Here is a 26,551-nt window from a genome sequence, read left to right on the forward strand (position 1 = left end):
CAGCCCTCGAACTCCTCTGTAGCCTTCAGTCTGTCCTCCACACTGTTCCTCAGTTGCACGTCTGTTCAAGAATGCTCCCACTGTATACCCTTCTGTGGCTCCCCATTGCCTTCAGGATAGAGCCCAATCTTGGTTTAGAAGGTCTGGCTTATCTCTCTAGCCACGTTTTAGCCCACTTTCTTCTTATGCCTTTCCTCCATTTCTTGCCATAGGCCTTTGCTTGAGCTTCAGTCACAACCTCGAATGCCCTTTCTGAACTGTTACTTGTCTTTTAGGTGTTCAGGGGCCACCTTCTCCAGGAAGCCTTCCCTAAGTCCTCTGGATGGGTTCGGTACTTTTATTTGAAAATCTGCAGCTCTGGTATCGCTGCCCTATAAATGGTTGATTACCCATCCAGAGCTTTCTCCAGGGAAACTAGCCATCATCTAGCTTTGTCAGGGTAGATGGAGCTAGTCATATTCTTTAAACAGATCATGTGAAGCTGTCATTTGTAGTAGGAATTGTGGTCAGTGACACTCCTTATACTTCCCAAGTTAAGGTCAGTTCAGCTTACTTGTATTTCATGTTTAGTCCTCTATAAGTCAGTGATGGTTCAATGAATTCCACTAACTACTCAAGCAGATGCCTGCCCCAGAACCCTCTGTGGCTGGGCAGAAAGTCTGGGAAGGGGGTATCAAAGATCTTACGTCCAAGGGAGCTTTTCCAAGAATTTCTGCCAGTTGACAGTAAGACATGAATAAGCCCCTTCTAGTTCTCTTCTTATTGCCACATCTCCACCTTGCTGAAAAGGAGGAATCCTTCCTAGAATAGTGAGTCCTTATATGTGCAAGAAAGGAAATCAGATTTGCTCTGGCCACTGTAGGAACCCTTAGCTGCAAGCCGGGTTTGCCTGGACTCCTTTGGCACTGGGCTGGATGGATTCAGATCTTTAAGTGTCACAAGCAGACTTGTATTTAATATCATTTTTGGACATGGATGTTAGGAGTGTGAGAGGAGAAATGAATGCTTACAGTTCATGTCTGAGATTTTATCCATGACCACTGGTGATTTCAGAAACATGTCATTTTCTAGACATGTTTCCACTTCTCTCATTTTGCTTTCTCTGACTGGCCCTTGCATGGTATCTGCCTGTCATTGTGGATCCAGGTTATCAGATCAGTGAGCTGTATCAGACTCATTTCTGGATAGACCCTAGGTGACATGTCTGGATATGGACATGTCTGGAATGTCTAGATAGACATTCCTAGGTGAGTGTCTAGAATCCTGGCTCCAGCTTTTCAGTCAATCAAAAAAATATTTATTGGGCACCAACTATGTGCCAGGCACTGTTCCTGGGGATACAGTAGTGAACAAAATAGACAGAATCCCTGCTCTCATCAAGTTTATATTCTGCGAGGAAGAGAGAGATGATAAACAAGAGTGTAAAATAAACAATGCCTTGTAATAAGTGCCGTGAAGAATCTGTGTCTAGGCGTGGAAATCTAGGAAAGTTACTTCTCAGAGCTTTACTTGCCATATCTATAAAAGGGATTCTGAATGTTCCTACCTTTCAAGGCTATTGGGATTAAAATGAGATTAAAGTCATGGAGGTACCCAAGAGATACAGAGAAGACACTCCATAAATCTTTCTCTTTCTGCATCATCTTGCTCTGTGGATTTGATGAGCTTTTTCCTTGCAAATTTAAAAGGCCCTGCTTATCAGAACCCAAGGGGGAAAACTAGTGTTACCTCTTCACGGTCCATCCCAGTTGCTTTTCAGGGGTCGTTCCCTCTACCTATAAAACATGTGAGAGCACCTTGAGGCTTCCTGACACATAGTAGGTGTGCCAGCATCCCCAGTCAGGTGTTAGACTGCTTAGTCAAACTTCGTAGTACCTCTTTGGAGGGCCAGAAGAGCGGCTTCCTTGATGGGCACACATCACATTTCATGCCAAGCAGGGAAGCCCAGTGAATATGTGCACCAAACTATCTGCTGTTGAGCAGCTGTTTTTAATCAATTCCAGTCATCAGGTGCTTCAGAAGAACAGAGACAGGGATTCCCGAGAGTCTGCTTCTTTGGAATGAGGTTTTGTTTTTTTTTTTAAATCTCTTTCTCACATAAACCTTGAATTGACTGTGTGCCCTTCCATAAGTGGGAGTAAGATAAGTAGGAAACAGATACAGCTGCAGGGCTTTCTCTGTGGGGAGCAGACACAGCTGTTGCTGGGCCTGGCTGTGTCAAGGAAGGGGAACCCAGCCCTTTTCTTTCACGTGTGGAAATCAGCTGGGTGGTGCATGGGCATTTAGTCTGGAAGAGGGGAGAACTGGGCTGGAGCATCTCTCGGTTTTTGCTCCTAGAAATGAAACGTACACTAACCTCTCTGACCTGGGTCTCTGTTTTCTGTCTCCAGGCTGTGCACACTGGGATGCGGGCTCTCATCTATAATAGCTCTCAGGCTGAGCAGTCGGGCATGAGGACCTACTACTTCAGTGCTGACACGCAGGAGGACATGAATGCTTGGGTCCGGGCCATGAACCAGGCTGCACAGGTGCTGTCTCGATCGTCACTGAAGAGGTCAGTCCCCATGGAGGGTCCCTGCCAGAGTGCTGCGTATGCGGGAGGGGGACCCAGATTCCACCATCCACTCACTCCTATTAAGCATTGCCCTCTCTTGGAATTTTAAATGGTGACTTCTTCCTAGAGGAGAATGCTTACAGGTACTGCTGGCAGAGCTGAGAGGTCCCCTGGGAATTATTGAGGCCACTGTCCTCATTAAACAGAGAAACGGGAAGGGCTGGAAGGGTGAAATGATTGAAAAGGCTGGGATGCCCAGCCTTGGAACCTGGTCATGTGTTTCTCAGTCTTTCTCCTCTTGTGTGGGGTTGAAAGGACAACCTTGGGGCAACGTCTGGGGAGGAGGGAGCCTACAAGCAAGAAAGATCTTGAAACTGGAAACATGCCACCAGCAGCCCACCACCTTGTTGTTGGGATCTGACATGGGCACTGTCTGTCAGCTGCCCCTTCCCTCAAATGGGCCAACCAGGGTACCATCGGGGATTTGGAGGTTCCTGAGTCTGTTGACTGTGGGTGATTTCCTGAGAGCGCACAGACGATGAACATGAGTGAAGTCAGTTGCTTGGAGGTCGGGTAGCTCTAGAAAAGTCAGTGCCTTTAGCCAGTGCTCACCTGATGTGAGCCCCCTTCTTCACTGGACATCTTGCTCTGTTTGGAGGCCTCTTTGACAAAGGTCTCTTAGGCCTCGTAAGAGTGGTGTCCTTCAGCAACCTAAAGACCGGATTCTCAGTGACTGCAAATGAGTGGTTTTATTTTGTCCACCTTTTCCAACTCAGTTTTATGCGATTTGGGGTGTTAGTGGTACTTCCTAGCTTCATACTCTCTTTCCTGAGACTAACAGGTCTTTGATGTAATTAGGAGCATCCCTCAAGATTCCAGGTAGGGGTCAGGTTCTGCCCTTGGAGTTTCCATAGCACCTAAGTTGAGCATTTGTCGTGCTGGGTTTTTTCCGTCTACTTTTCAGTATCCTAGGCTTCAAGGGGTATCATCTTTGAATCTTCTGCACACCTGACACACAGTACGCTCTCAAATATCTGTTGAGTGAGTAAGTGAGAAATTGAAAGAATGGATAAATATGTTGGACAGGACAAGAACAAAGACTGTCCTGGAAGTTACCCCGTGGGCCCTGACTCAGTGACTCTTACCTCTAAGTATTCAGTCAGGTTTGCCTCTCTTCCTAGCAGTGTCATCCAACCTGAATTTTTCTGTTGTGTGCATGATAATGAATGGAAAGTCTGTGCCATTAGCCTGCAGGCACTCTGTTCAGTGACACCGACATTTCCACCTTCATCCCAGGAGAAGGAAATGGGCAGGTTTGACACGACTTACTCCTGGTGCACATGCTGATCCCTGAAGCTCACTGCTTCCTTGTCTTTGTTGGTCATTTTGTTGTTCATCAAAAACTATTTATTTTGGTTGTGCTGAGTCTTAGTTGTGGTACATGGAATCTTTAGTTGCTTCATGTGAATCCCTACTTGCATCAAACCTGGGTCCCTGCATTGGGAATGCAGAGTTTCAGCCACTGGACCATGAGGGAAGTCTTCTCCCATGCCACACACATGCAATAAGACATTCTTCTTGTTAAAAAATACAAAAAGTGAAGAAAAATATCCTTAGTCACCTTCCCAGCATTACCTCTGTTACCAGATTAACAGGGATCTCTTTAAACTATTTTCTATTCATTTATATGCATATATGCTCTTATAGAAATATAGAGCATTTTTTTGTGCTTTTTTTAATAGCATGAATGATACTGATCTTGAAAATCATTCTGTATCAGTATATATGGGCAGACTTTATTTTTGACTATTGTATGGTATTTCATAATGTAAATGTACCATAGTGTAGTTAAGCATATGCCACATGTTGTTTAGTTTATTTTGTGTTCTCTTTTATAGCACGGTTGTGTAATGAAAAACTTTGTACAAGCCTCTGCACGTGTGAGGCTTTCAGATTGTTGCGTCGATATACAGTGCATTTTAAATTGTAATCAATACCACCAAACTGTCCTTTAAAGTAAGTTGTATTAATATGTTCCACTAGTGAGAGTGCTCGTTTCTCCACATCTTTGCCAACAGTTGATATTATCAGTCTTTTTCATTTTTGCTGAGCTGCTGTGTAGATAAGTGGTATCTGTTTATTTTAATGTGTGTTTTCATGATGGTGGGGATCTCTTATATTTATTGATCACTTGTATTCCTCCGCAGTGAATTGCTGGTACCTATTCTCTGCATTTCCTAGTGAGTTCCTTACTTTTCTTCGATGCTTCCTTTCCTCCATGTGTTGAGATCTGCCCAGTTGGGAATGCTGCTTGGCCTCTTGCAGAGGTTGGTTATAGGCTCTCAGTTGTGTTATTTAGGAGAATCTGCTTTCCCCTCTTTTCAAAGCCAAGATACTGTTTGTCAGTCTGTAATATTCTTGCATTTTCCCTGTTCTCTTGGATTCCTCAGAGATGGTCTGAGAGGTTTCTAGAGCCCATCTTTGAGTTCTCTTAGGGCCCTGGGGTTCTGACAACTGGGCTTTCCCCATCTTCCTTGCCATCTTGGTCTTTCAGTCTCTCTGAACCAAGATTGTTCATGGTAAGGTCACTCACCTTGATGAAGATATGGAACTAAATTCAGAAGTTGAAGAATTCAACTTTATTTGTGCTGTGGTCATCTTCCCAAGCAGAGATACCTATGTCTTGTATTTTTTTTTAAAGTACTCCTCTCCTTTATTTTAATTCTTTGAAAATGGAAAGTTTTGTTTTATTTTGCTTTGTTTTAAATAGACAAACCTCAGTTCCTTCTAGACTTTACCGTTTTTGCGGTCATTCATGTGGGCCCCTTCCACTGGATTTGCGCTTGATGCATTTCTCATAGTGGGAGCTCTGAGTGCTCCCTTTGTTGTTACATTGGTTTGTTTCCACCAGCAATGTCAGGTTCATTCTTGTGTCCCAGCTTTGCCCAGTTGTCTTGTGCCTGACTTGGGCACTGGGTCAAAGATAACTTGAGAATGAGATCAGGCTTAACAGGAAAAAGTGCTGTGATTGTAAGTGATGTCTGCCTTGAACTCTTTAGGATGAATTTGCTAGCTAAGATTAGGATTTTTTTTTTTTTTACTTTTTCCTACCAGAGGATTTTGTAATTAACTCTCAGATTTTGGTTTCAGAGAGGCTCCTTCCCTTTCTCCACTGGGCTGCCTTCCAGATCTCAGGCCATTTTATTATCTCTGGCTTTTTTCTGAACTTTTAAAATGTGTTCTTGCTATGCTCTTAATAAACTCTTGAAGTCCCATAATCATCTTTGCCCAAGGTTTCTTCCCTGTTTAAAAAAACATAAACAAAACAAAACTTGTTCTACTTTCTGACTCAGTAAAACCAGAGTAGCATTCCCTCTTAATTTTCTGAGAGATGAAATTGTCAGCCAAGGGAATTCAGACTTATTAAATGTTCTATTTTTCTAGAATAAGATGTTCAGACATTTAGTTAGTGAGACGTATTCATCATGTAAGACTACATCTTGCCTCTCCTCCACGTTGGTGATCTGCTCTGGAAACCTCCAGCTCTGTTCCGTGGGCAGTCCCAACCGTAGCTTTTCCTTCTCTCCCTCCTTGATTCTCACCCAAATGGTTCTATTCTTATTCTTTCTTTATGAATGTGGTACGGTAGGGCTTCTTGTTACAGGTAACAAAATGCAAATTTATCTTAAAAGGGGAGGAGTTTATTGGTCCACATCACTGAAAAGTTCAGGATAACTATAGCTTTAGAAATCAGCTGTGTTCAAGGCTCAGACAGTAGCATTACAAGTCATCTCTCTCCCCACTGGGCTGGATTCATTCCTGAACTCTGTGTAGAGGTCCCTGGCAGATTTGGGATCTAGTGGCTAGATGGCTGCAGTAACCCCAGACTTAGGTCATCTGAGTTAAGTCCAGTAAGAAAGAGCCAGAATCTTACCCAAAACCTCTGAGATCTCTTCTGATCAGACTGGCTTAAGTCACACTGATTCCCCAAGTCACATACCGTGGCCAAGGAGTGCATGTGCTGATTGACACAGGCCTGAGATACATGCTTCACTTCTGAGAACCTGACCGTGGGGACCGAAAGTGAGGTAGGGGTGGATTCCCAAGCGACGTTAGGGCTGTGGACAAAGGAAGGAGAAATGACTTGATGGGATGTGATAAATGATGTGCAAGCAACCAATATCCAAGCCACTTCCTACTATATCGATTTCTTTTGCCTTAAGCACTATCTCCTCCTAGGGTTTAGTCTCTGAAGTCGGATAGGCCAGAGTTTAAACGCAGCTCTACTACTACTTTCTAGCTGTGTCACTTGTGCAATTTAGGTATGCTTTTTAAAGAAATTTTTCTAGTTCATCAGGTTTTTGTAAAAATGAAATGAATGTGTAAAGTGCTTACTTGGCATGTTGGCTAAGACATAGTTGATACTCCATATCCAACATGCTAGCTCCCATAGGTTTTAACAGCGTCATTCTTTTTTTTTTTTTTTTTGCACCCATCCAGTTTCATTGTTAATCCTCTGAATTATATGACAATGAATCTCCTCTGGGCACGTCATGCTCTCCTCCTCTCCAGGATGTGCCCATCCCCTAGCAGTGTGAGCTGTGGTTCAGCAACCCAGGCTTCCTGCAGGACCATCCCTCAGCCTGCCCCCCACTGTCTCCTCCTCCAGCCTCTTCCTACATTGTTCCTCTAACCCCAGAGGGAGCTGAGCACCCTTGCTGGACTTCCTTCCACTGTCCTCTTGTTCCCTACAGGCTTCAGGGTCTCTTGATGGACAAGTATTCTCCAGCCCCCACTCCTTCCCCGTCAGGGACACTGAGCATCGTGGCCAGAGCCCACCGTCTCCCTTCTTCTGTCCATAATTTCTTCTCCCTTATTTCCATGTTCTTCCACTTGCCAGATTTTGGATTCTGGTTTTTCATTCTCTACAGCCTCCTTCAAATCTATCTTCCAAGTTCCTCCATTGAACTGCCTTTTTTCCCCCTCTTATCTAAGGATGTCTTATCCTCTCCAACAAGCTAAAGTACTAAGCAAGGAGGTCAGCTTGTTGTTACAGTTCACAAAACTGACAAGCAGTTCAGATAGGAGGGCCTATCGGAAGGCAACTTACCTCTTTTTTTTCAGCCTCTCAACCTGTCTGGTCTCTACATAACTGTGTGGTCTCAGTGTAACTATAGTCCTGTCATGGAACTGAGGGAGCTTATAGTCCAGTCACCGTTAGAGTAAAATCCAATCTCCTTAGTATGGCTTTCAATCCCTGGCTGGGTCTGTTCCCTGTAGGTCCTCTAGGCCTTGCTCATCCGCTCCCCTGGCCCTCACCCTTACTAGGACCACTCAGCACGTTCTTCAGATCCTAGCTTACTTGTATTTCTTTCTTCTTTGACTCTCAGTATGTTAGATGCTTCTGCTTATAGCACTGTGTCGTTCCGCATGCATAGAACTTTCATGCTAAAGTTATGTTGGCCTGCTTTCTCTTTGTCACCCCCGCTAGACTGTAAGTTCCTTAAAAGTGAGAATAGTGCCTGGCACATAGTAAATAGTCAGTTAAAGGACAGTGCATGGATGTTTGGCTGGCTGGACAGGTGAGTGGTTAGCTTGATGAATGGAACTTCTCCTTGAGAGATGTTCAGATAGGGACCTGGGGTGTCTGAGAGCAGTCTGAGCACTGTTGTGGGATTGGTTGTGGGGACTCAGTCTGCTCAGAAGTGGCCCACACGTTTCTGGCTCTCTCCACTCTCTTCAGAGAATGGAATCTTTGGCCTTTCAGACCCTGACCTCTTTGGTTACAGTGTGACGGAACAACACCTGAGGTTGGACAAGCTCCTTGGACCCTTGACAGAAGTAACTTAAAGACATGCCTTCAACCCCAGTACAGGGCTTACAAGTTGGATCAGATGGAATTTGAGTCCTGCTTATTTCACTGGCTGGACTTCCCTGGTGGCTCAGACAGTAAAGAATCCACCTGCAATGTGCGAGACCGGGTTCGATCTTAAGGTTGGGAAGATCCGCTGGAGAAGGGAACGGCTACCCACTCCAGTATTCTTGCCTTGAGAATTCCATGGACAGAGGAACCTGGCAGGCTATAGTCCATGGGGTCACAAAGAGTCGGACATAACTGAGCGACTTGCATGTCACTGGTTACATGATCCAGGGCAAGTTGCTTAACCACTCTGAGCTTCATGTTCATTACCTATAATGAAAGAATAATATTTCTAGCTTTGTGCGATGATAAGAAGAGATAATATTTAAAGTCCTTTAGCTCGGGGTTTTGCAGTTAGTAAGTTAGTATGTAATCCCTATCCTTCAGGAGAGACAATTTATTTTCAGTAATCTGGTGCTCACGTGAGTGCCCTCAGCCTCTCTGGGCTTGACAGTACTGACCTTGCAAGATTGCTCTAGGGGTTAGAGATGGTCTGTGCTGGGTTCCTGGCACACAGTAGGACCCAGCATAAAACAGCCAAGCATTGGCCACAAAAAATAAGTGACCCAGACTGGAACTGCCATAGCGAGACTGAAAGTGAGTGAGCTCGGTGTGTGCCAGAACTCCAGGCTGGCTCAGGTTGGGCTGTGGTAATTGAGCGTTACTCACCCAGGGAGAGGAAGAGGGAAGGATTCTCCAGGCAGAAATGGACAAAGTGAGGAGACCTGGCAACCATTATGCATCTTTCCTTTCTTCTTTGTCTGGTTTGTCAGGTCCTTAAAACTTTACGAGGGACTTTGCCAGTAGCCACTGCTGAGAGGAGTGATGGCCTGAGCTTGGCAGTGTGGTGGTTCGTTTGTCCTTCAGCCTCACTCTTCTCTGGGGGAGGACAGATCCACCTATTGTTTATTTAGAGCAGAGCCTGAAAGGTAGCCAGCTATCTTCCCCCACCCCAGGGGAACTGCCCTGGTTAAGTCTGGGAAAAGAAGAAATCAACTCTTGTCTCCCATTTTTCTCCAGACGTTTCCTTCATCAAATTTAGGAACTAATTCAAGTGAGCAAGCCTGCCTGCGGGCTTCCTAGAGACTCTGGACCCATTTGCTTCAGCCTTTTATACAAGGCTATGGACTGCACAGGCTGGGTTTCAGCTTTCAAGCCCACTGTCCTCCTGAGCCTTGGGGTCAGTGCTCAGGACTTGGCATCTGTCAACGCAGGCTGAGCTGGTTTTCCAGGACAGAATTTTTTTTTTTTTCCAAAACTTTAAACTTTTTTATTTTGTATTGGGGTATAGCTGATTAACATTGTTGTGATAGTTTCAGGTGAACTGTGAAGGGACTCAGCCATACATATACATGTATCCATTCTCCCCCAAACTCCCCTCCCTTCCAGGCTGCCATATGACATTGAGCAGAGTTCCCTGTGCTATTCAGTAGCCGGACAGGAACTTCTGCCACCTGACGTTCAGACCAAACACTCCAAGGATGTCAGTGGCCTGACCCTTGTTCCTGAGCTGTTAGTTTGGTTATTTAGGTATGGTGAGAAGGGAGGGATCCTCCAGTGGGACTGTGATAGAGGGCTGTGTCTGCTAACAGGACTGAGATCTAGCTAAGTCCCTACAAGCTGTGTGTGGTTCCTTTTCTCACTCAGGTCTTCACATGAGATTTCTGGTTTGTGTAAAGTATCTGTGTAACATTAAGATAGAAGTAAATATTATTCCTTATTTCCTGGTGAAATTAAGGGTTTGGAGGCAGAATAAAATAATAATCAGTGTCAACTGCTTGGTATGATCTGTTAACTTCCAAGTTCTTATGAAGGACAGGAATAAGCTAGAAGTATCCTCAGCCTGAGATTTGTGTTCTTCCCACTTGCAGGGGAAAACAAGGATTTTCTCTAAGCAGACATAAAGCATTGCCATCATGTGCTGAAAATGAATGGGGCAGGGCTCAGCCCCTTGTATCAGGCACTCCGTTTGGTTGCCAGTGATAGAACAGCTCAACTTAGAGCAGAGTAATCAAATTGGGTTTTAGTTTGCTCACTAACAGGAATCTAGTTAGTTAGTTCTGGCTCATATAGTAGCTCCATGATACTGTCAGGGACCTGGGCTCTTTCTCACTTTCTACCCAGATTTTGACAGGTGTCTTTCATCCTCATTTTTGTCACCTTGCATTCCAGTCTAAGTTTTAGGCGGGAAGAAGGGAAAGGTTAGCTAAGCCAGGTAAGTGTTCTTTCTTTTAAAGGCTTTCCTGGAAGACCCATCCAACAATTTCTGCACACATCTTATTGGCCAGATTTATGTTACATGATCACCCTCAGCTACAAGGGAGGTTAGGAAATGTGAGTTTGTTGGGTACATTGCCACTTTGAAAAAATGGGGGCAAGGAAGGAAAAGATGTTGGAAGCTAGTACATTTGTATTTGATGATGTGCTAAATGCTTCCCTGGTGGCTCAGACACTAAAGAATCTGCCTGTAAAGTGGGAAGCCCGAATTTGATCCCTGTGACAGGAAGATCCCTTGGAGAAGGAATGGCAACCCACTCCAGTATTCTTGCCTGGAGAATTCCATTCCATGGCAGAGGAGCCTGGCAGGATGCATTCCATGGGGTTGCAGAGTCAGACATGACTGAGCAACTAACACATGCACTTTAGGTACCAGACCCAGTGCGGTGCCCTTTCTGTGCATTGTCTCCTTTATTCCTCATAAGAACCCAAGGATGTAGGGGTTGTTGTCCCCATTTTGCAGATGAGGAACCTGAGACCAGAGAGATCAGGGAGTTGCCCAAGATCACTCAGCTCCTATGGGGTGGAGCCAGCTATTGAATCCAGGTCTGACTGGCACTAATCCTGTGCACTCTGGGTTTGTCATGATTGGAAAGTGACACATGTGGCCACAATGATCACCAAATGTCAGGAATTCCTTGGGTTTTTAAATAGTCAGTGATACCAGGTGCTCACATCAATAGTAATGACCTGCACAGGAAGGGCTGTTGTCATCCTAGCTGAACATCAATGCTGTGCATGGCCTCTTCTCTGAATGACATGGTCACTGACAGCCAAGGGGTACTTCCTCTTCTTTCCCCACCACTGTGCTAAATTGAGCACTGCAGATGTATTGTGTGACAGGTCTCCTGATTTGAGAGGTCATGTGTTACATTGCAGGGAATTCAAAGAGACAGGGAGAAGACCAAAAAACACTTTTGCCTTAAATCCTGTAACATAGTAAGTTAAATGTTTAAGTCAGGTAAGGTGGGGGAGTCGGGAACATTCCCTTCACCTTTTTTGCCTGTAGCCATAGTCTTAACATTTTGGACACAAAGGCATCTATCTTATCTTGGGTAAGGCCCAACAGCTATGGAAATAGGAGCTGTTGTTCATAACCCCAAGTCTTAGGGCTGGGTGGCAAGCAGACTCCCATTCTTTTAGGCACCCTGTTAGGGTTTGTTTTGGAGTAAATGCTGGTGTCAATCTGAGAAAAAAGTTGTATCTTTCTCAGTCAACTTTATTTTTAGGACGTATTGGCATGTGTTGGGATGTGTACACTCATATATATACACAGACTGTAAGGATTAAGATTTATAGTTATAAGTTAACTCCAAGGTTAGAAAAGACTGGCAAACTCCATGATTTGGAATCAGCTCAAGAGACTGGTAGGCTACAGTCCATGGGGTTGCTAAGAGTCAGACATGACTGAGCGACTTCACTTTCACTTTTCCCTTTCATGCACTGGAGAAGGAAATGGCAACCCACTCCAGTATTCTTGCCTGGAGAATCCCAGGGACGGCGGAGCCTGGTGGGCTGCCGTCTATGGGGTCGCACAGAGTCGGACACGACTGAAGCAACTTAGCAGCAGCAGCAGCAAGAAAACAGTGTTAAATGTGGTCACTGTGATTAAATCAGGCTTTAGGGTTGTCTGGCTCTGGTAGCAGAGGCTATTTTCTATACTCTATCCCTAAGTGCGCGCCTCAGTGGGAATGTGTAGGTTCTCATTAAAGACATGGAGGTTGAAAGAAAAATCCTCATTACAGTTGGTTGGGCTAAGACATTGTGCCCATAACCCCTGGGTTCTGAAGTTGAAGAAATCCTCTTCTTTTTAATTTAAAGTTTATTTTATTGAAGTATAGTTGAGTTATAATGTTGTGTTAATTTCTGCTGTATAGGAAAGTTATTCAGTTTTATATATGTATCAGTTCAGTTCAGTTGCTCAGTCGTGTCCGACTCTTTGCGACCCCATGAATTGCAGCACGCCAGGCCTCTCTGTCCATCACCAACTCCCGGAGTCTACCCAAACCCATGTCCATCGAGTCGGTGATGCCATCCAACCATCTCATCCTCTGTCGTCCTCTTCTCCTCCCGCCCCCAATCCTACCCAGCATTATGGTCTTTTCCAATGAGTCAAACCTTCGCATGAGGTGCCCAAAGTACTGGAGTTTCAGCTTCAACATCAGTCCTTCCAATGAACACCCAGGATTGATCTCTTTTAGGATGGATTGATTGGATCTCCTTGCAGTCCAAGGGGCTCTCAAGAGTCTTCTCCAACACCACAGTTCAAAAGCATCAATTCTTCGGCGCTCAGCTTTCTTCACCATCCAACTCTCACATCCATACATGACCACTGGAAAAACCATAGCCTTGACTAGACGGACTTTTGTTGGCAAAGTAATGTCTCTGCTTTTAAATATGCTATCTAGGTTGGCCATAACCTTCCTTCCAAGGAGTAAGCGTCTTTTAATTTCATGGCTGCAATCACCATCAGCAGTGATTTTGGAGCCGAAAAAAATAAAGTCTGACACTGTTTCCACTGTTTCCCCATCTATTTCCCATGAAGTGATGGGACCAGATGCCATGATCTTAGTTTTCTGAACGTTGAGCTTTAAGCCAACTTTTTCACTCTCCTCTTTCACCTTCATCAAGAGGCTCTTTAGTTCTTCTTCACTTTCTGCCATAAGGGTGGTGTCATCCGCATATCTGAGGTTATTGATATTTCTCCCGGCAATCTTGATTCCAGCTTGTGTTTCTTCCAGCCCGGCATTTCTCATGATGTACTCTGCATATAAGTTAAATAAGCAGGGTGACAATTACAGCCTTGACGGACTCCTTTTCCTATTTGGAACCAATCTGTTGTTCCATGTCCAGTTCTAACTGTTGCTTCCTGACCTGCATACAGGTTTCTCAAGAGACAGGTCAGATGGTCTGGTATTCCCATCTCTTTCAGAATTTTCCACAGTTTATTGTGATTCACACAGTCAAAGGCTTTGGCATAGTCAATAAAGCAGAAATAGATGTTTTTCTGGAACTCTCTTGCTTTTTCGATGATCCAGCGGATATTGGCAATTTGATCTCTGGTTCCTCTGCCTTTTCTAAAACCAGCTTGAACATCTGGAAGTTCACGGTTCACGTACTGCTGAAGCCTGGCTTGGAGAATTTTGAGCATTACTTTACTAGCATGTGAGATGAGTGCAGTTGTGCAGTAGTTTGAGCATTCTTTGGCATTGCCTTTCTTTGGGATTGGAACGAAGACTGACCTCTTCCAGTCCTGTGGCCACTGCTGAGTTTTCCAATTTTGCTGGCATATTGAGTGCAGCACTTTCACAGCATCACCTTTGAGGATTTGAAATAGCTCAACTGGAATTCCATCACCTCCACTAGCTTTGTTCGTAGTGATGCTTTCTAAGGCCCACTTGACTTCACATTCCAGGATGTCTGGCTCTAGGTGAGTGATCACACCATCGTGATTATCTGGGTCGTGAAGATCTTTTTTGTACAGTTTTTCTGTGTATTCTTGCCACCTCTTCTTAATATCTTCTGCTTCTGTTAGGTCCATACCATTTCTGTCCTTTATCGAGCCCATCTTTGCATGAAATGTTCCTTTGGTATCTCTAATTTTCTTGAAGAGATCTCTAGTCTTTCCCATTCTGTTGTTTTCCTCTATTTCTTTGCACTGATCGCTGAGGAAGGCTTTCTTATCTCTCCTTGCTAATCTTTGGAACTCTGCATTCAGATGGGAATATCTTTCCTTTTCTCCTTTGCTTTTCACTTCTCTTCTCTTCCAAGCTATCTGTAAGGCCTCCTCAGACAGCCATTTTGCTTTTTTGCATTTCTTTTCCATGGGGATTTTCTTGATCCCTGTCTCCTGTACAATGTCACGAACCTCTGTCCATAGTTCATCAGGCACTCTGTCTATCAGGTCTAGACCCTTAAATCTATTTGTCACTTCCATGTTATACTCATAAGGGATTTGATCTAGGTCATACCTGAATGGTCTAGTGGTTTTCCCTACTTTCTTCAATTTAAGTCTGAATTTGGCAATAAGCAGTTCATGATCCGAGCCACAGTCTGCTCCCAGTCTTGTTTTTGCTGACTGTACAGAGCTTCTCCATCTTTGGCTGCAAAGAATATAATCAATCTGATTTTGGTGTTGACCATCTGGTGATGTCCACGTGTAGAGTCTTCTCTTGTGTTGTTGGAATAGCATGTTTGCTATTACGAGTGCATTCTCGTGGCAAAACTCTATTAGCCTTTGCCCTGCCTCATTCTGTACTCCAAGGCCAAACTTGCCTGTTACGCCAGGTGTTTCTTGACTTCCTACTTTTGCATTCCAGTTCCCTATAATGAAAAGGACATCTTTTTTGGGTGTTAGTTCTAAAAGGTCTTGTAGGTCTTCATAGAATCGTTCAACTTCAGCTTCTTCGGCATTACTGGTTGGGACATAGACTTGGATTACCGTGATATTGAATGGTTTGCCTTGGGAATGAACAGAGATCATTCTGTCATTTTTGAGATTGCATCCAAGTACTGCATTTCAGACTCTTTTGTTGACCATGATGGCTACTCCATTTCTTCTAAGGGATTCTTGCCCACAGTAGTAGATATAATGGTCATCTGAGTTAAATTCACCCATTCCAGTCCATCTTAGTTTGCTGATTCCTAGAATGTCGACGTTCACTCTTGCCATCTCCTGTTTGACCACTTCCAATTTGCCTTGATTCATGGACCTAACATTCCAGGTTCCTATGCAATATTGCTCTTTACAGCATCGGACTTTGTGTCTGTCACCAGTCAAATCCACAGTTGGGTATCGTTTTTGCTTTGGCTCCATCCCATCATTCTTTCTGGAGTTATTTCTCCACTGATCTCCATTAGTATATTGGGCACCTACTGACCTGGATAGTTCATCTTTCAGTGTCCTATCTTTTTGCCTTTTCACACTGTTCATGGGGTTCTCAAGGCAAGAATACTGAAGTGGTGTATATGTGTATATGTGTATATGTATGTGTGTATATATGTATACACACATATATATACACATACATATATATATACACATACATATATATATATATATATATACATATTCTTTTTCATAATCTTTTCAATTATGGTTTATTAGAGGTTCCTGTATATAACCCCCTATGCTATTCAGTAGGACCTCACTGTTTATCCATTCTATATGTAATAGTGTAATAGTTTGCATCTGCTAATCCCAAACTCCCAATCCATCCCACCCTTCCCTCTTGCCACTCCCCACCCCCACAACCATAAGTCTGTTCTGTGTCTGTGGGTCTGTTTCATAGACAGATTCCTTTGTGTCATACTTTAGATTCCACATTAAGTGATATCATGTGGTATTTGTCTTTCTGTTTTTGAGCTACTTCACTTAGTATGATTATCTCTAGGTCCATCCATGTTATTGCAAATGGCATTATTTCATTCTTTTTAATGGCTGAGTAGTATTGCATTGTATATGTGTACCACATCTTTATGCATTCATCTGTCAATTGGAGAAACTCTCTTTTCCCTTCAGTTCTAGTGTCTTCCATTTAGGTGCATATTTGTTTCACTGCATGGCTTTTATGACAAGGTGCGAAAAGAAAGACAAAGTTAAAATTTATAAAGTGTACTTTGTAGAACAGAGTTGTCCCTTTAAAAACTTGGAGTAAGATTTACTTTTTCTGAAAATTCCCTGGCTGTCCAATGGATAGGACTCCATGCTTTCACTGCTGAAGGCTCGGGTTCAATCCCTGGTCAGGGAACTAAGATCCTACAAAGCCTCCTGGCACAGCCAAAAAAAGAAAAAGGATTACTTTTTCTTAAAAGTGTGGGCCCCTGAATATTTCGCATGTTTCTTCTGCTAGAGCTTATAGACCCACCGGACTTTAGGAATGGAAAGGTTCTTAAAAGTCACCATCTAAATATGTCAATATAAAAAGATGTAATAGGACTCCTTTTACTATGAGTAACAGAGCCCAAACTCAGATTAGCTTAAGTGAGAAACAATTTATTGATGTACAGCCAAAAAGTCCAAGGGTATATCTGATTTAGGTATGGTTAATCTAGGAGTTCAGGACAAGTCTTTAAGATTCTATTTCTCCCCGTCTGCTTTCATTCTCAGATGCGTGTGTGCTAAGTCGCTTCAGTTGTGTCTGACTCTGCTTCCCTATGGACTGTAGGCCTCCAGGTTCCTCTGTCTGTGGAATCTCCAGGCAAGAATACTGGAGTGGATTGCCATGTGCTCTTCCACGGGGATCTTCCCGATCCAGGGATCGAACTCATGTCTCTTAACATCTCCTGCATTGGCAGGCACCCTTTACCAATAGCACCACCTGGGAAGCCTCATTCTCAGATAGCTGTTTCCTATGTAGTTGTAGCAGCCCAAGACCAGCTCCAGCCAAAGCCCCAGAACTAGCTCTGATTGGCCTGGATTGGGTGACATGTCAGCCTGTGAGCCAGTCACTGAGACTTGGAGCCTCAGATTGAAAGGGGCTAGAGTCAGCAGGACCTAAACTACAAGTACTGAGAGTGGGGTAGGGTGATCCCCAAATGAAAAGTCAAACTCTGTTAGCAGAAGGGGTGGGAGATGGGGGAAAGATGTCTCCTAGTGATGGATAGAGGAAGTCCAAAGAAGCTTATCCTTTCCCCCCAAAAGCTTTGGGCTTTCATGGAAAAGTTATGAGTACATGGGGCTTCCCAAGTGGTGCAGTGTTCAAGAATCCACCTGCCAATTGCAGGAGATGTGGGTTCAATCTTTGGGTTGGGAAGATCATCTGGAGTGGAAATAGCAACCCACTCCAGTATTCTTGCCTGGAAAATTCCATGGACAGAGGAGCCTGGTGGGCTACATACAGTCCATGGAGTCGCAGAACATCAAACATGACTGAGCACACACAGCAAGCAAGGAGTAGCGCACGGACATGAGATATGAGATTGCTTTTCTCAGTTTCCATACCTGTGTTAAGGCAGCAAGCAAGCAAGCAAGGAGTAGCGCACGGACATGAGATATGAGATTGCTTTTCTCAGTTTCCATACCTGTGTTAAGGCTGACAGGCCAGCACACATGAGGAAGTAGACCTGTGTTAGGGGTTGTATTTTCACTTTATATTGACCTTTTAACCAGCTCCCTGACTGGATGGATTCTGCCTTGAGTCTGTGCTGATTATTGGTAGCTGAAGTTCTGAGGTTGTTGCAAGGACACCTGAGGTCTGACCGTTGAGATATAAATGCAGCAGCACCTCTGATGTTCGTTCTTCTGTTGAACTCTCAGCCTTGGCCATTTCAAGAAGTGATGGACGTCAAAGCCAGGACCTTTTTACCAAGGAGTATAAGTCTACTGGCTGCCTGTCCAAGGGTCCCTGGTAATTTTTCTGGTCCTTTTGAGCTAGGCTAGAGTGTGTTCCCCTGCCTCCTCAATCTAAATTCTGCTAAGCTTATGGAGCTGCTGCTTTGTCCCTGGTACCCAGTAATGAGAATGCAGATACAACTTTGACTCAAGGAGTGGGGAGAGAGGCCGCTTCCAGTGGGAGATGGGCCATGAAAGAGGCTCTCTTCTCTGTGCCCCGGAAGCTCTTTAGCCTTAGCTCACATCCTCACCTGTCACTGCTACCCCCTTCTCCTGTATAGTTTGCAGGTCTGCATGTGTGCGGATCATAGACAAACAGATGGAGAGGCTGTAGAGAGTCATGGCTCCAGTACTTGGACTCTGCAATCTATCTGGAATTAAGCCCTGGTGCCTCTTTTTCCCAGCAGGATGGTCTTAGGCAAATAATTTATTTTCTCTGTATCTCAGTTTCCTTATCTCTGAAATCTGACTAATAATACTTCAGAAAATTGTTGTTAGGTCAGTGTTCTTACATTCCTGTTTGAGCAGTTCCTTGACAAGATAGGTAAGTGGTCATACAGAGAGATTGCCATGCTGACTCTTCACTCACCATCTTGAAAGACTGTTAATTATGCTGCTCATTGTATTTTGGGCTGTGCTGGATGCCAGCAGGAGAGACCCTGGGCTCAGGAACTTTCTATCCAAGCTAACCTGCCCCAGACAGACAGGTGGACAAACAGCAAAAAGAAAAGGCATGAGAATGTCATACATATACCATTTATTTGTTCAGCGGTGTTTATAGAGCTTCTCTTCTGTACCATCATTATGTGGAAGTTCCGGGCATATGATGAATGGCTATCTGGGCCTCAGGCCTGAAGGAACTCGTAGTCTACTTGGGCACCAGATGAGTAAACATGCAGTTATGGTCCAGTATGATAAGTGTGACAGTGGAGTCAGCTAAGATCCTGATCTAGACTGGGATCGTGTATAGTGTGGCTTCCTTGAAGAGGTGACATTTAAGCCAGATCCCAGAGGAGTAGAAGTTAGGCCAGCAGCGTAAGGGAGTAGGCATGAAAGGGGCTCCAAGCAGAGGGAATAGCCCATGCAAAAGCCTGGAGGTAATTAGAGTGTAAAGTGTGTTCTTTGGCAAGTCTTGGCTAGGGGTTCCAGGCTGGGCTGGGCTGAACGTGCTGTTGTCATTGCAGGGACACGGAGAAGGTGGAGCGGCAGGCGGTCCCCCAGGCCAACCACGCAGAGTCCTGTCGAGAGTGTGGCCACGTGGGACCTGGACATGCAAGGGATTGTCCTCATCGCAACCACGAGGATTCCTTTGGATTCGAGAGGCGGGAGCAGGAGGAAGACCGATACCGCTCCAGGGACCCACTGGAGGGCAAGCGGGACAGGAACAAGGCCAGGTCCCCGTACTCACAAGTCGAAGAGGACGCCTTGTTCGTGGATTTACCCAGCGGCCCGAGAGGCCAGCAGGCTCAGCCCCAGCGGGCGGAGAGGAATGGAGTGCTGCCCGCCATGTCTGGCCCGGGAGAGCAGAACGGGACCGCCGGGTACCAGCGGGCCTTTCCTTCCAGGACCAACCCTGAGAAGCACAGCCAGAGGAAGAGCAGCCTGGCCCACGTGGAGCAGTGGGCAAAGGCCCAGAAAGGGGACGGCAGGAGGTCAGTCACGGCTTCAGGCTTGCTGCTGCTAGTGAGCATAATAAGGTTGTGACAGCAGCTATCACTTCCCTAGCACAGGCTGGGTACATGCTGACCTTAAACTCTTTATCCCATTATCTCCATAAATCTCTGCAACAACTTTGCAAGGAAGGGTAAGAGCCTCAATTTATAAACAGAGAAACTGGGGCTTGGAGGAGTAAGGGAACTTGCCTGGGGCACACAGATCAGTGGCAAACACAGAGTTCGGAGCCTGTCCGTGAGCCTGCCAAGCTCACTCGAAATTATATACAGAGTGGGGGTTCCCTATGCCCCAGGAAGCATACCTTGAGACTGTCAGCTTATAGATAGTAACTGGTCCTCTCTTACTTCGCTACTTCTCTGCATCAGGGATATAGTTGTAGCAATTAGAGTAAATACAGATCCCTTTTTAATTCCAGGCGTAGGGAAGTGCTCAGGCACTGTTGACATTTTGGCTTTATTATACCCATTCCTTCAAGAAGTGGTTTTAATTATTTAGAGGGAAGACATCGCTTGCTCTTTGCAAAGCACTGTCTGTATTTTATAATTTTAGATTCATTAGGACACATTTCTGAACGTGCAGAATTCAGGGTCATTCAGTTTTCCCAGTGTCCTTAGAAGCCACTGTGTGTTGTCTAAACTGTGAAGACAACAGGTCCCCTTCACCATCCTCAGGCTTCTAAAACAAGCCTTGGACTGGAGACAAGACAGCAAAGTTCTGGTCCATTCAGAAGGTCTGTAATCTGATCCAGGTGGTCTGTTGTGAGGTTAAATGGTGGAGAACTCACAGTGGAAGCTCCCTGAGCAGTTGGTAGACCTTGTTGTGGGTCAGGTGAGGACAGCCCTTGGTGTTATAGCTGAGATACTGTCCAATTCCCTCCTGACACAGACCAGGTGTCAGTTCTGTTTGATCAGATTTTGTGTCTGATTGAAAACAGCCACTGCCCTAGGACATGTAAGGGGAAAGCTGCTGTTCTTGGTGCCAGGCTTAGTAGGCCCCCTAGGAGGTAGTGCTGAGTGACTTTGCTGCTGAGATTGGAAAGCTAGCAGGGGTTGTATTGTGCAGGTCCTTGTACTCCAAGGTAAGGAATTTGGATTTTATTTGAAAGAGCAATAGGGGGAGCTGCTGGAAGGTTGTGAACAGGTAAACGGTGTGATCTGATTCACAAAGATCAGAGCCTAGGGAACAGGCTGTTGCAGTAGTCCAGTATGGTGACAGCCTGGTGATGGTGGAAACAGAAAGCAATAGATTTGAGGTACATTTTGAAGGTTGAGACAGAAAAGCCTGTCCATGAATTGGATGTGCAGAATAAGAGAAAGGGAGGAATAAGGACGATTCCCTCAAATTTTGAATTGAACAAAATTTGTTCTGAGTGGTTGCTGAGATGAGGAAGTCTTAGGAACAAGTTTTGGGGAGCAAATGAGGGTTTCCATTTTAGACATTTAAACTTGAGAACCTATTAGATCTCCAATGGGGGAGATGTCTGGGAGGCAGATGGATGTGGATGGTGGTGTGGAGGTTTGGCATCTGGTTGGATATGTTGATGGGGAGCCCTGAGTGCATAGGTGATAGCCCAGCACTTTGTGTTACAACAGAAGCGAGATCCAACAGAGGAAATGGTGTGTCAGACAGAAGCTACTCATGGTAAGTTAGCTGTTTACTCTTATATATAACAACTCTTAGGAACTGAAATCAGTATGGGGCTGACTAGGGCAGGTAAAAGCAAGAGAAATCAGAAATAGAAGCAGAGAGGAGGGGCATGGGTTTGGCCCTGATAAGCCTGAGTGAAGAGTCTGGATTTAATCTTGAAGGCTAGTGAAAGCCACTGATGAACTTAAAATGGAGTGTGGCATGATAGCTTTTAATATTTAGGACAGTGGTTTGAAGGCTATTGTCAGGGAAGAGGGATCACGATAGCTGGGGAGAATTTCAAGACTAGGTAATCTAATTTAACCTAATTATCTAATTTTAAGGTTAGGTACTCCTTACATATTCCCAGTTCTAACACAGCAGACCCATGTACATGGTGAAGAAATTTCCCAGGGGATTCTGATGTACTGTCATCCAAAATGAGACTACACAGTCAAGTTTTTTTAGTAGTTTTCAGTATTTATTTCTGTATTTCCAAATAAGATATTTATACTGCCTGGTTTCTTGATTTTCCAGTTTTAGTTAGCTATTGACATTCTACTCTAGAAAATAAAGATTTAAGTCTCTTATTCCCCTCTCTTCTTTTCTTTTCCAAAAACACACTTACTCTTATTCCAGCTTTATAATATAGTTGTAATTTTTATTTAGATCACTAGTCAATTTTTACATAGTTACATAATGTAAAATATAAATATTCACTGCTGGACCATAGTTTTCTCTGTACTCATTACTAATTTTATCACCAAACTCAGAGCTAGATGTGTAAATCTCTCTTTATTCAGGGCCCTCAAATAGTCAGTAATTTACTAATAAGGTAAAAAATCAAAATAATAACAATGGGTAAATACTAAAAAATAAGTGCCCTTCTATTTTATTTCAGAAACCTAGATCTACTCCCCGACGACCAACCACTGTGTTAAAAACAAAACAAAAATCCATGTTCTTCATCTCGCTTTGTTTCACTTAATATCCCAGTGAATATACAGATATTTTAATATATCTTGGGTCTCCTTCCGTATCAGACATATAAACTTAGATAATTAATTTGAAATGGTACAGAATATTGCATTATACTCACCTACAGTGATCTTTATACCATTTCTCTGTGGATGGAAGATTAGGTTGATTGTTAACATTTGCTATTACAAACCATGCTGCAGTCAATGTCCATGGCCAATTGTCTTTACAAATAAGTGCAGGTATACTTGAAGAACAGATTACTTGAAGTAGAATGACTAAGTCGGAGGATATATGTGATTTCGATTTTGATTGATTTTACAAAATTGACCTTCAACAGTGTTATCTCAGTTTATACCCCTGCCAAAAGTGTCCCTGTTTCCCCACCCTCATATTATCTCTGAAAATTATATTCAGTTAACTCCTTGCTCTGGTGGCCATATAGAAGATAGTTAAGTGGAGAAGAGTCTGGAAAGAACACGGTCAAGTATGAATTGGTCATATTTTGGGTAGGAGGCAAGGAAGACCTCAATGAAAGCAGTGAAGATGGTGAGGATTGTGAGGATGGGATGGATAGGATACATGGATGCTGAGACTGAGTAGGTACGGGGCTTGGTGAACTGATTTATCCAGGGCTGGAAGGTGAGGAGGGCCACAGGTGGAGTTGGGGTTAACCTTAATGTTTGACTTGGTTAATAGCTAGATGTGGTACTGAGCATGGGAGAGAGGAATAAGCTTGAAGAGGAATGTGGTACCTGTGGAATGGCCATGTGGAAATAAGCAATAGGTTCTAGGGAATGTGAGTTCTGGTTAGGGAGAGATTTGGAAGTCATTGCCATGTAGGTGGTAACTGATGCCCAGGCAGTAGTTGAGATCACCCAGGGTTGAATGCCTCAAGCAGTTGGTTTTTAAATCTGGCTGCACAGTTTGGTCATTTGAGGCTCTGCCCAAGAGATTTTGCTTTCTTTGGTCTGGGGCAAGGTCAGGGCATCACTCTGTTTTAAAGTCTCTCCAGGTGATACCAGTATATGAGAGAGGTTTGACATTTACTGAGGCCTGTGTCCCCTGCCTGGAAATCTGATTCTGATGATCCCAATTTCAGCCTGGACATCAGGAGTTCTCAAAATACCCCCTACCCCTAGTGATTCTAACATGCGCTCAGGGTTGAGAATAACTGGCTTGGAGGAAACAGTAGCAGAGGACCAGCAGCAGACTTGAGTCTTCCTTGGTGGTTCAGTGGGTCCTCCTGCAATGCAGGAGATGCTGGCAGACGTGAGTTCGATCCCTGGGTTAAGAAGGTCCCCTGGAGGTAGGCATGGTAACCCACTCCAGTATTCTTGCCTGGAGAATCCCATGGACAGAGGAGCCTGGTGGGCTGCAGTCTATGGAGTCATGAAGAGGCAGACACAACTGAGTGACTTTCACTTTTCAACGGCAGAAGCCTGAGGATCTCCAGCCCCAGCGGGTGGGCAAAAGCAGAGACTGCTTAAAAAGTCTAGTAGGAGACGGAGGAGGGAAACCAGGGTATGGTGAGGGGGGATTCATTTGGAAGGAGTCCAGTCAGCAGCTTGCTTCCTAGGTGTGGTGCTTTCTGAGGAGGTTGGGCACCTGGAAGGAGAATCTGAAACATCACCGTCTCTGCTGGTCTTGCACTCAGTAGCAGAGGCCTTTGGTTTCACCGAGCTACTTAATGGGCCTTAGGTGGGTGGACCTTCATAATAGAGCTAGATTTTTGAAGTTAGGTCTGAAGGCAGAGTACTGGGAGGGCAAGGCAGAAGGGAACCAGAAAGAAGGCATGGCCAGTGATAAACCTTTGTGACAGAGATGCAGAAATGACTTTCAAAAGCTGTGCACCTGATATGCAGTTACAAGTTGTGATTGTGAAATGTGCCTGGCAGCCCACAGACCTAGGTTATTCTGCTACACATGTTGGGGGCTGGGGGCAGAGCAAGGAGCTAAAGGATGAGAAGCCAACTGCAAGGAGGTCAAGGTGGTCGGGGAAGGTGTTGGACTGTCCCTAGGACATGGAGCCATTCTTATCTAAGGGGCAGATATGAAGTCTGTGGATGAAAACAGCTCACTGGCCTTGGAGGTCATTGTGCACTCAGTGAGAGGACTCTCAGCCTCGTGGTGGAAGCAGTGCTCAGTGGGCTTAGGGGTTGAAGACGACCCTTGGAGAAGAAAGCTGTCAGCCTCTGAGGTCAACAGAGCACTCAGTCTTTGATTATTCACGTGTATCTGAGAAGGATTGCATATTACATATCAGAGTTATCTTTATTTTCCCCTTAATGATGTTTTAATAATCTCTTACAGTCAAGTAATAAGTAGATCTGGCTGCTTAATAAAGGAAGCTCCTCCATTTGAAAATACAGAAGAGGGATATCTATGCTCTGTATGATGGAGACTCTGCTAATCTCATTAGCTGGAGCACGTTGGACTTGGCAAGGAGGGTTATTTGAACTGTAATATGATCTTGTATTCATGACTCTAGACCTCACAAGGAATTATTTCTTACAGTTCTTTCAGTACATGGAGGTGTCTATTATATTTCACTTTATTAAACTCCTTTAGAATGGTGGTTTGCAAGGGCAGACTGATACAGCCTTAGAATCTTACCATATTCTATGAGGTTGATTTGAAATTCTAGCCTTCTGTGTTTTCCTAGTATTTAAAATAATGCATACTTGTATAATAAAAGGCAGGGGCGGGGGTAGAGTCAGGGATGCAGACGTTAGCATGAGGAAACGTGAAAGGCCTGTGCAGTCGGTGTGGAAGCTCAGGTGAGGGCCATCTGCTACATAAGTAACTGGTTATAATAACTGATTTCACATTTGGATATGACTATTTTATAGGGACTGTATCAGAATATGTAGGTAGATGCCTTTTGGAACAGGGAGGCCCATGGCAGAGGGCAGGAGGTCTAAAGTCTTCTTTTTGGATAAGGCTGGGGTTGCTGCTGCTGCTGCTGCTAAGTCGCTTCAGTCGTGTCCAACTCTGTGCAACCCCATAGACCGCAGCCCACCAGGCTCCGCCGCCCCTGGGATTCTCCAGGCAAGAATACTGGAGTGGGTTGCCGTTTCCTTCTCCAGTGCGTGAAAGGGAAAAGTGAAAGTGAAGTCGCTCAGTCGTCCGACTCTTAGCGACCCCATGGACTGTAGCCTACCAGGCTCTTCCGTCCATGGGATTTTCCAGGCAAGAGTATTGGAGTGGGGTGCCATTGCCTTCTCCGAAGGCTGGGGTTGGGGTCCAGCAAATGGGTCTGCTCTTAGGACAGCTGCTCTGGGTGCTCCTCCCTGCTCCCGGGGGATCTTTATCTCATCTTACAGCCCTATCCACTGTGTCCTTCCCTCTACCATCTGTTAGCGGTGGTTTGGCCTCTGGCACCAGGACTCACTGTTACGCTGGGGTCTTTGGAGTTACCCCTCCAATGGCCAGCACTGAGGGGGTGGCAGGCAGTGTATTAGCAGAGGGCACAGGCTAGAGGATGAGCTGGGGGCTTTGGGGCACTGCCCTGTGTGAGTGGGTGGGTGGAGGGGGCTCTGACCATCTGGACGCCATAGGCAGACATGAGGAATGGGCTGCAGAGCCAGACTGAGGGGTTTACGGGGTGAGCAGGGCTGGGACGTGCTTTGCAGTTTGCATTTTGCTTCAGGTGGAGGAAACGGTGGTTAGTACAGTCATGAACTCCCGGGGGGAAGCCCCTGGCCTGGTTTCTGCCACTGGTGCCACCCTGCCCCTTCCTCAAACACAGTCCCCTCAGAAATCCATAGCAAATCTGCCACCTGGTGGCAAGGAGACAAGCTCAAGGAATCTGTGCTAAAGAGATCTTAAAATTACCTTCCTTAATTGCAAAGGTTGGCTTCTCAGTGGTAAAGAATCCACCTGCCAAGGCAGGAGACACGGGTTCAGTCCCTAGGTCTGGAAGATCCCCTAGAGGAGGAAATGGCAGACCACTCTGGTATTCTTGCCTGGAAAATCTCATGGACAGAGGAGCCTGGTGGGCTGCAGTCCAGGGGGTTGCAAGAGTCGGACACAACTTAGCAACTAAACAACAGCAAATTGCAAAGGTAACAATAAAAAGAGAGAAGAAAGTCACTATTTTATTTTTTTTGTTTTACCATGGGGCATGTGGGATCTTACTTCCCCAACCAGGAATCAAAACCTGCACCCCCTGCATTGGAAACTCAGA

At 44.9% G+C, this 26,551-nt stretch overlaps 1 protein-coding gene and 1 long non-coding RNA gene across 9 annotated transcripts in view; both read left to right on the forward strand.

Moving 5' to 3' along the window:
- The window catches only part of PLEKHA7 (pleckstrin homology domain containing A7), a 220,232-nt gene that overhangs the window by 151,187 nt on the left and 42,494 nt on the right, over positions 1 to 26,551 (forward strand). For all 8 annotated transcript variants that reach the window (XM_081541487.1, XM_081541488.1, XM_081541486.1 and 5 more), the window contains 2 exons: positions 2,391 to 2,554; positions 19,269 to 19,736. In XM_081541487.1, coding sequence (XP_081397613.1) covers positions 2,391 to 2,554; positions 19,269 to 19,736 — 632 coding nt within the window. The remainder of the gene's footprint in view (positions 1 to 2,390; positions 2,555 to 19,268; positions 19,737 to 26,551) is intronic.
- Positions 21,053 to 26,428, forward strand: LOC145526252 (uncharacterized). The gene is made up of 2 exons (XR_014068801.1): positions 21,053 to 23,651; positions 25,414 to 26,428. It is a non-coding gene; the product is annotated as an uncharacterized LOC145526252 (long non-coding RNA).

This window comes from Giraffa tippelskirchi, chromosome 11 (assembly GCF_054371585.1).
Source record: "Giraffa tippelskirchi isolate mGirTip1 chromosome 11, T2T-mGirTip1v1.2.pri, whole genome shotgun sequence".
NCBI lineage: Eukaryota > Metazoa > Chordata > Mammalia > Artiodactyla > Giraffidae > Giraffa > Giraffa tippelskirchi.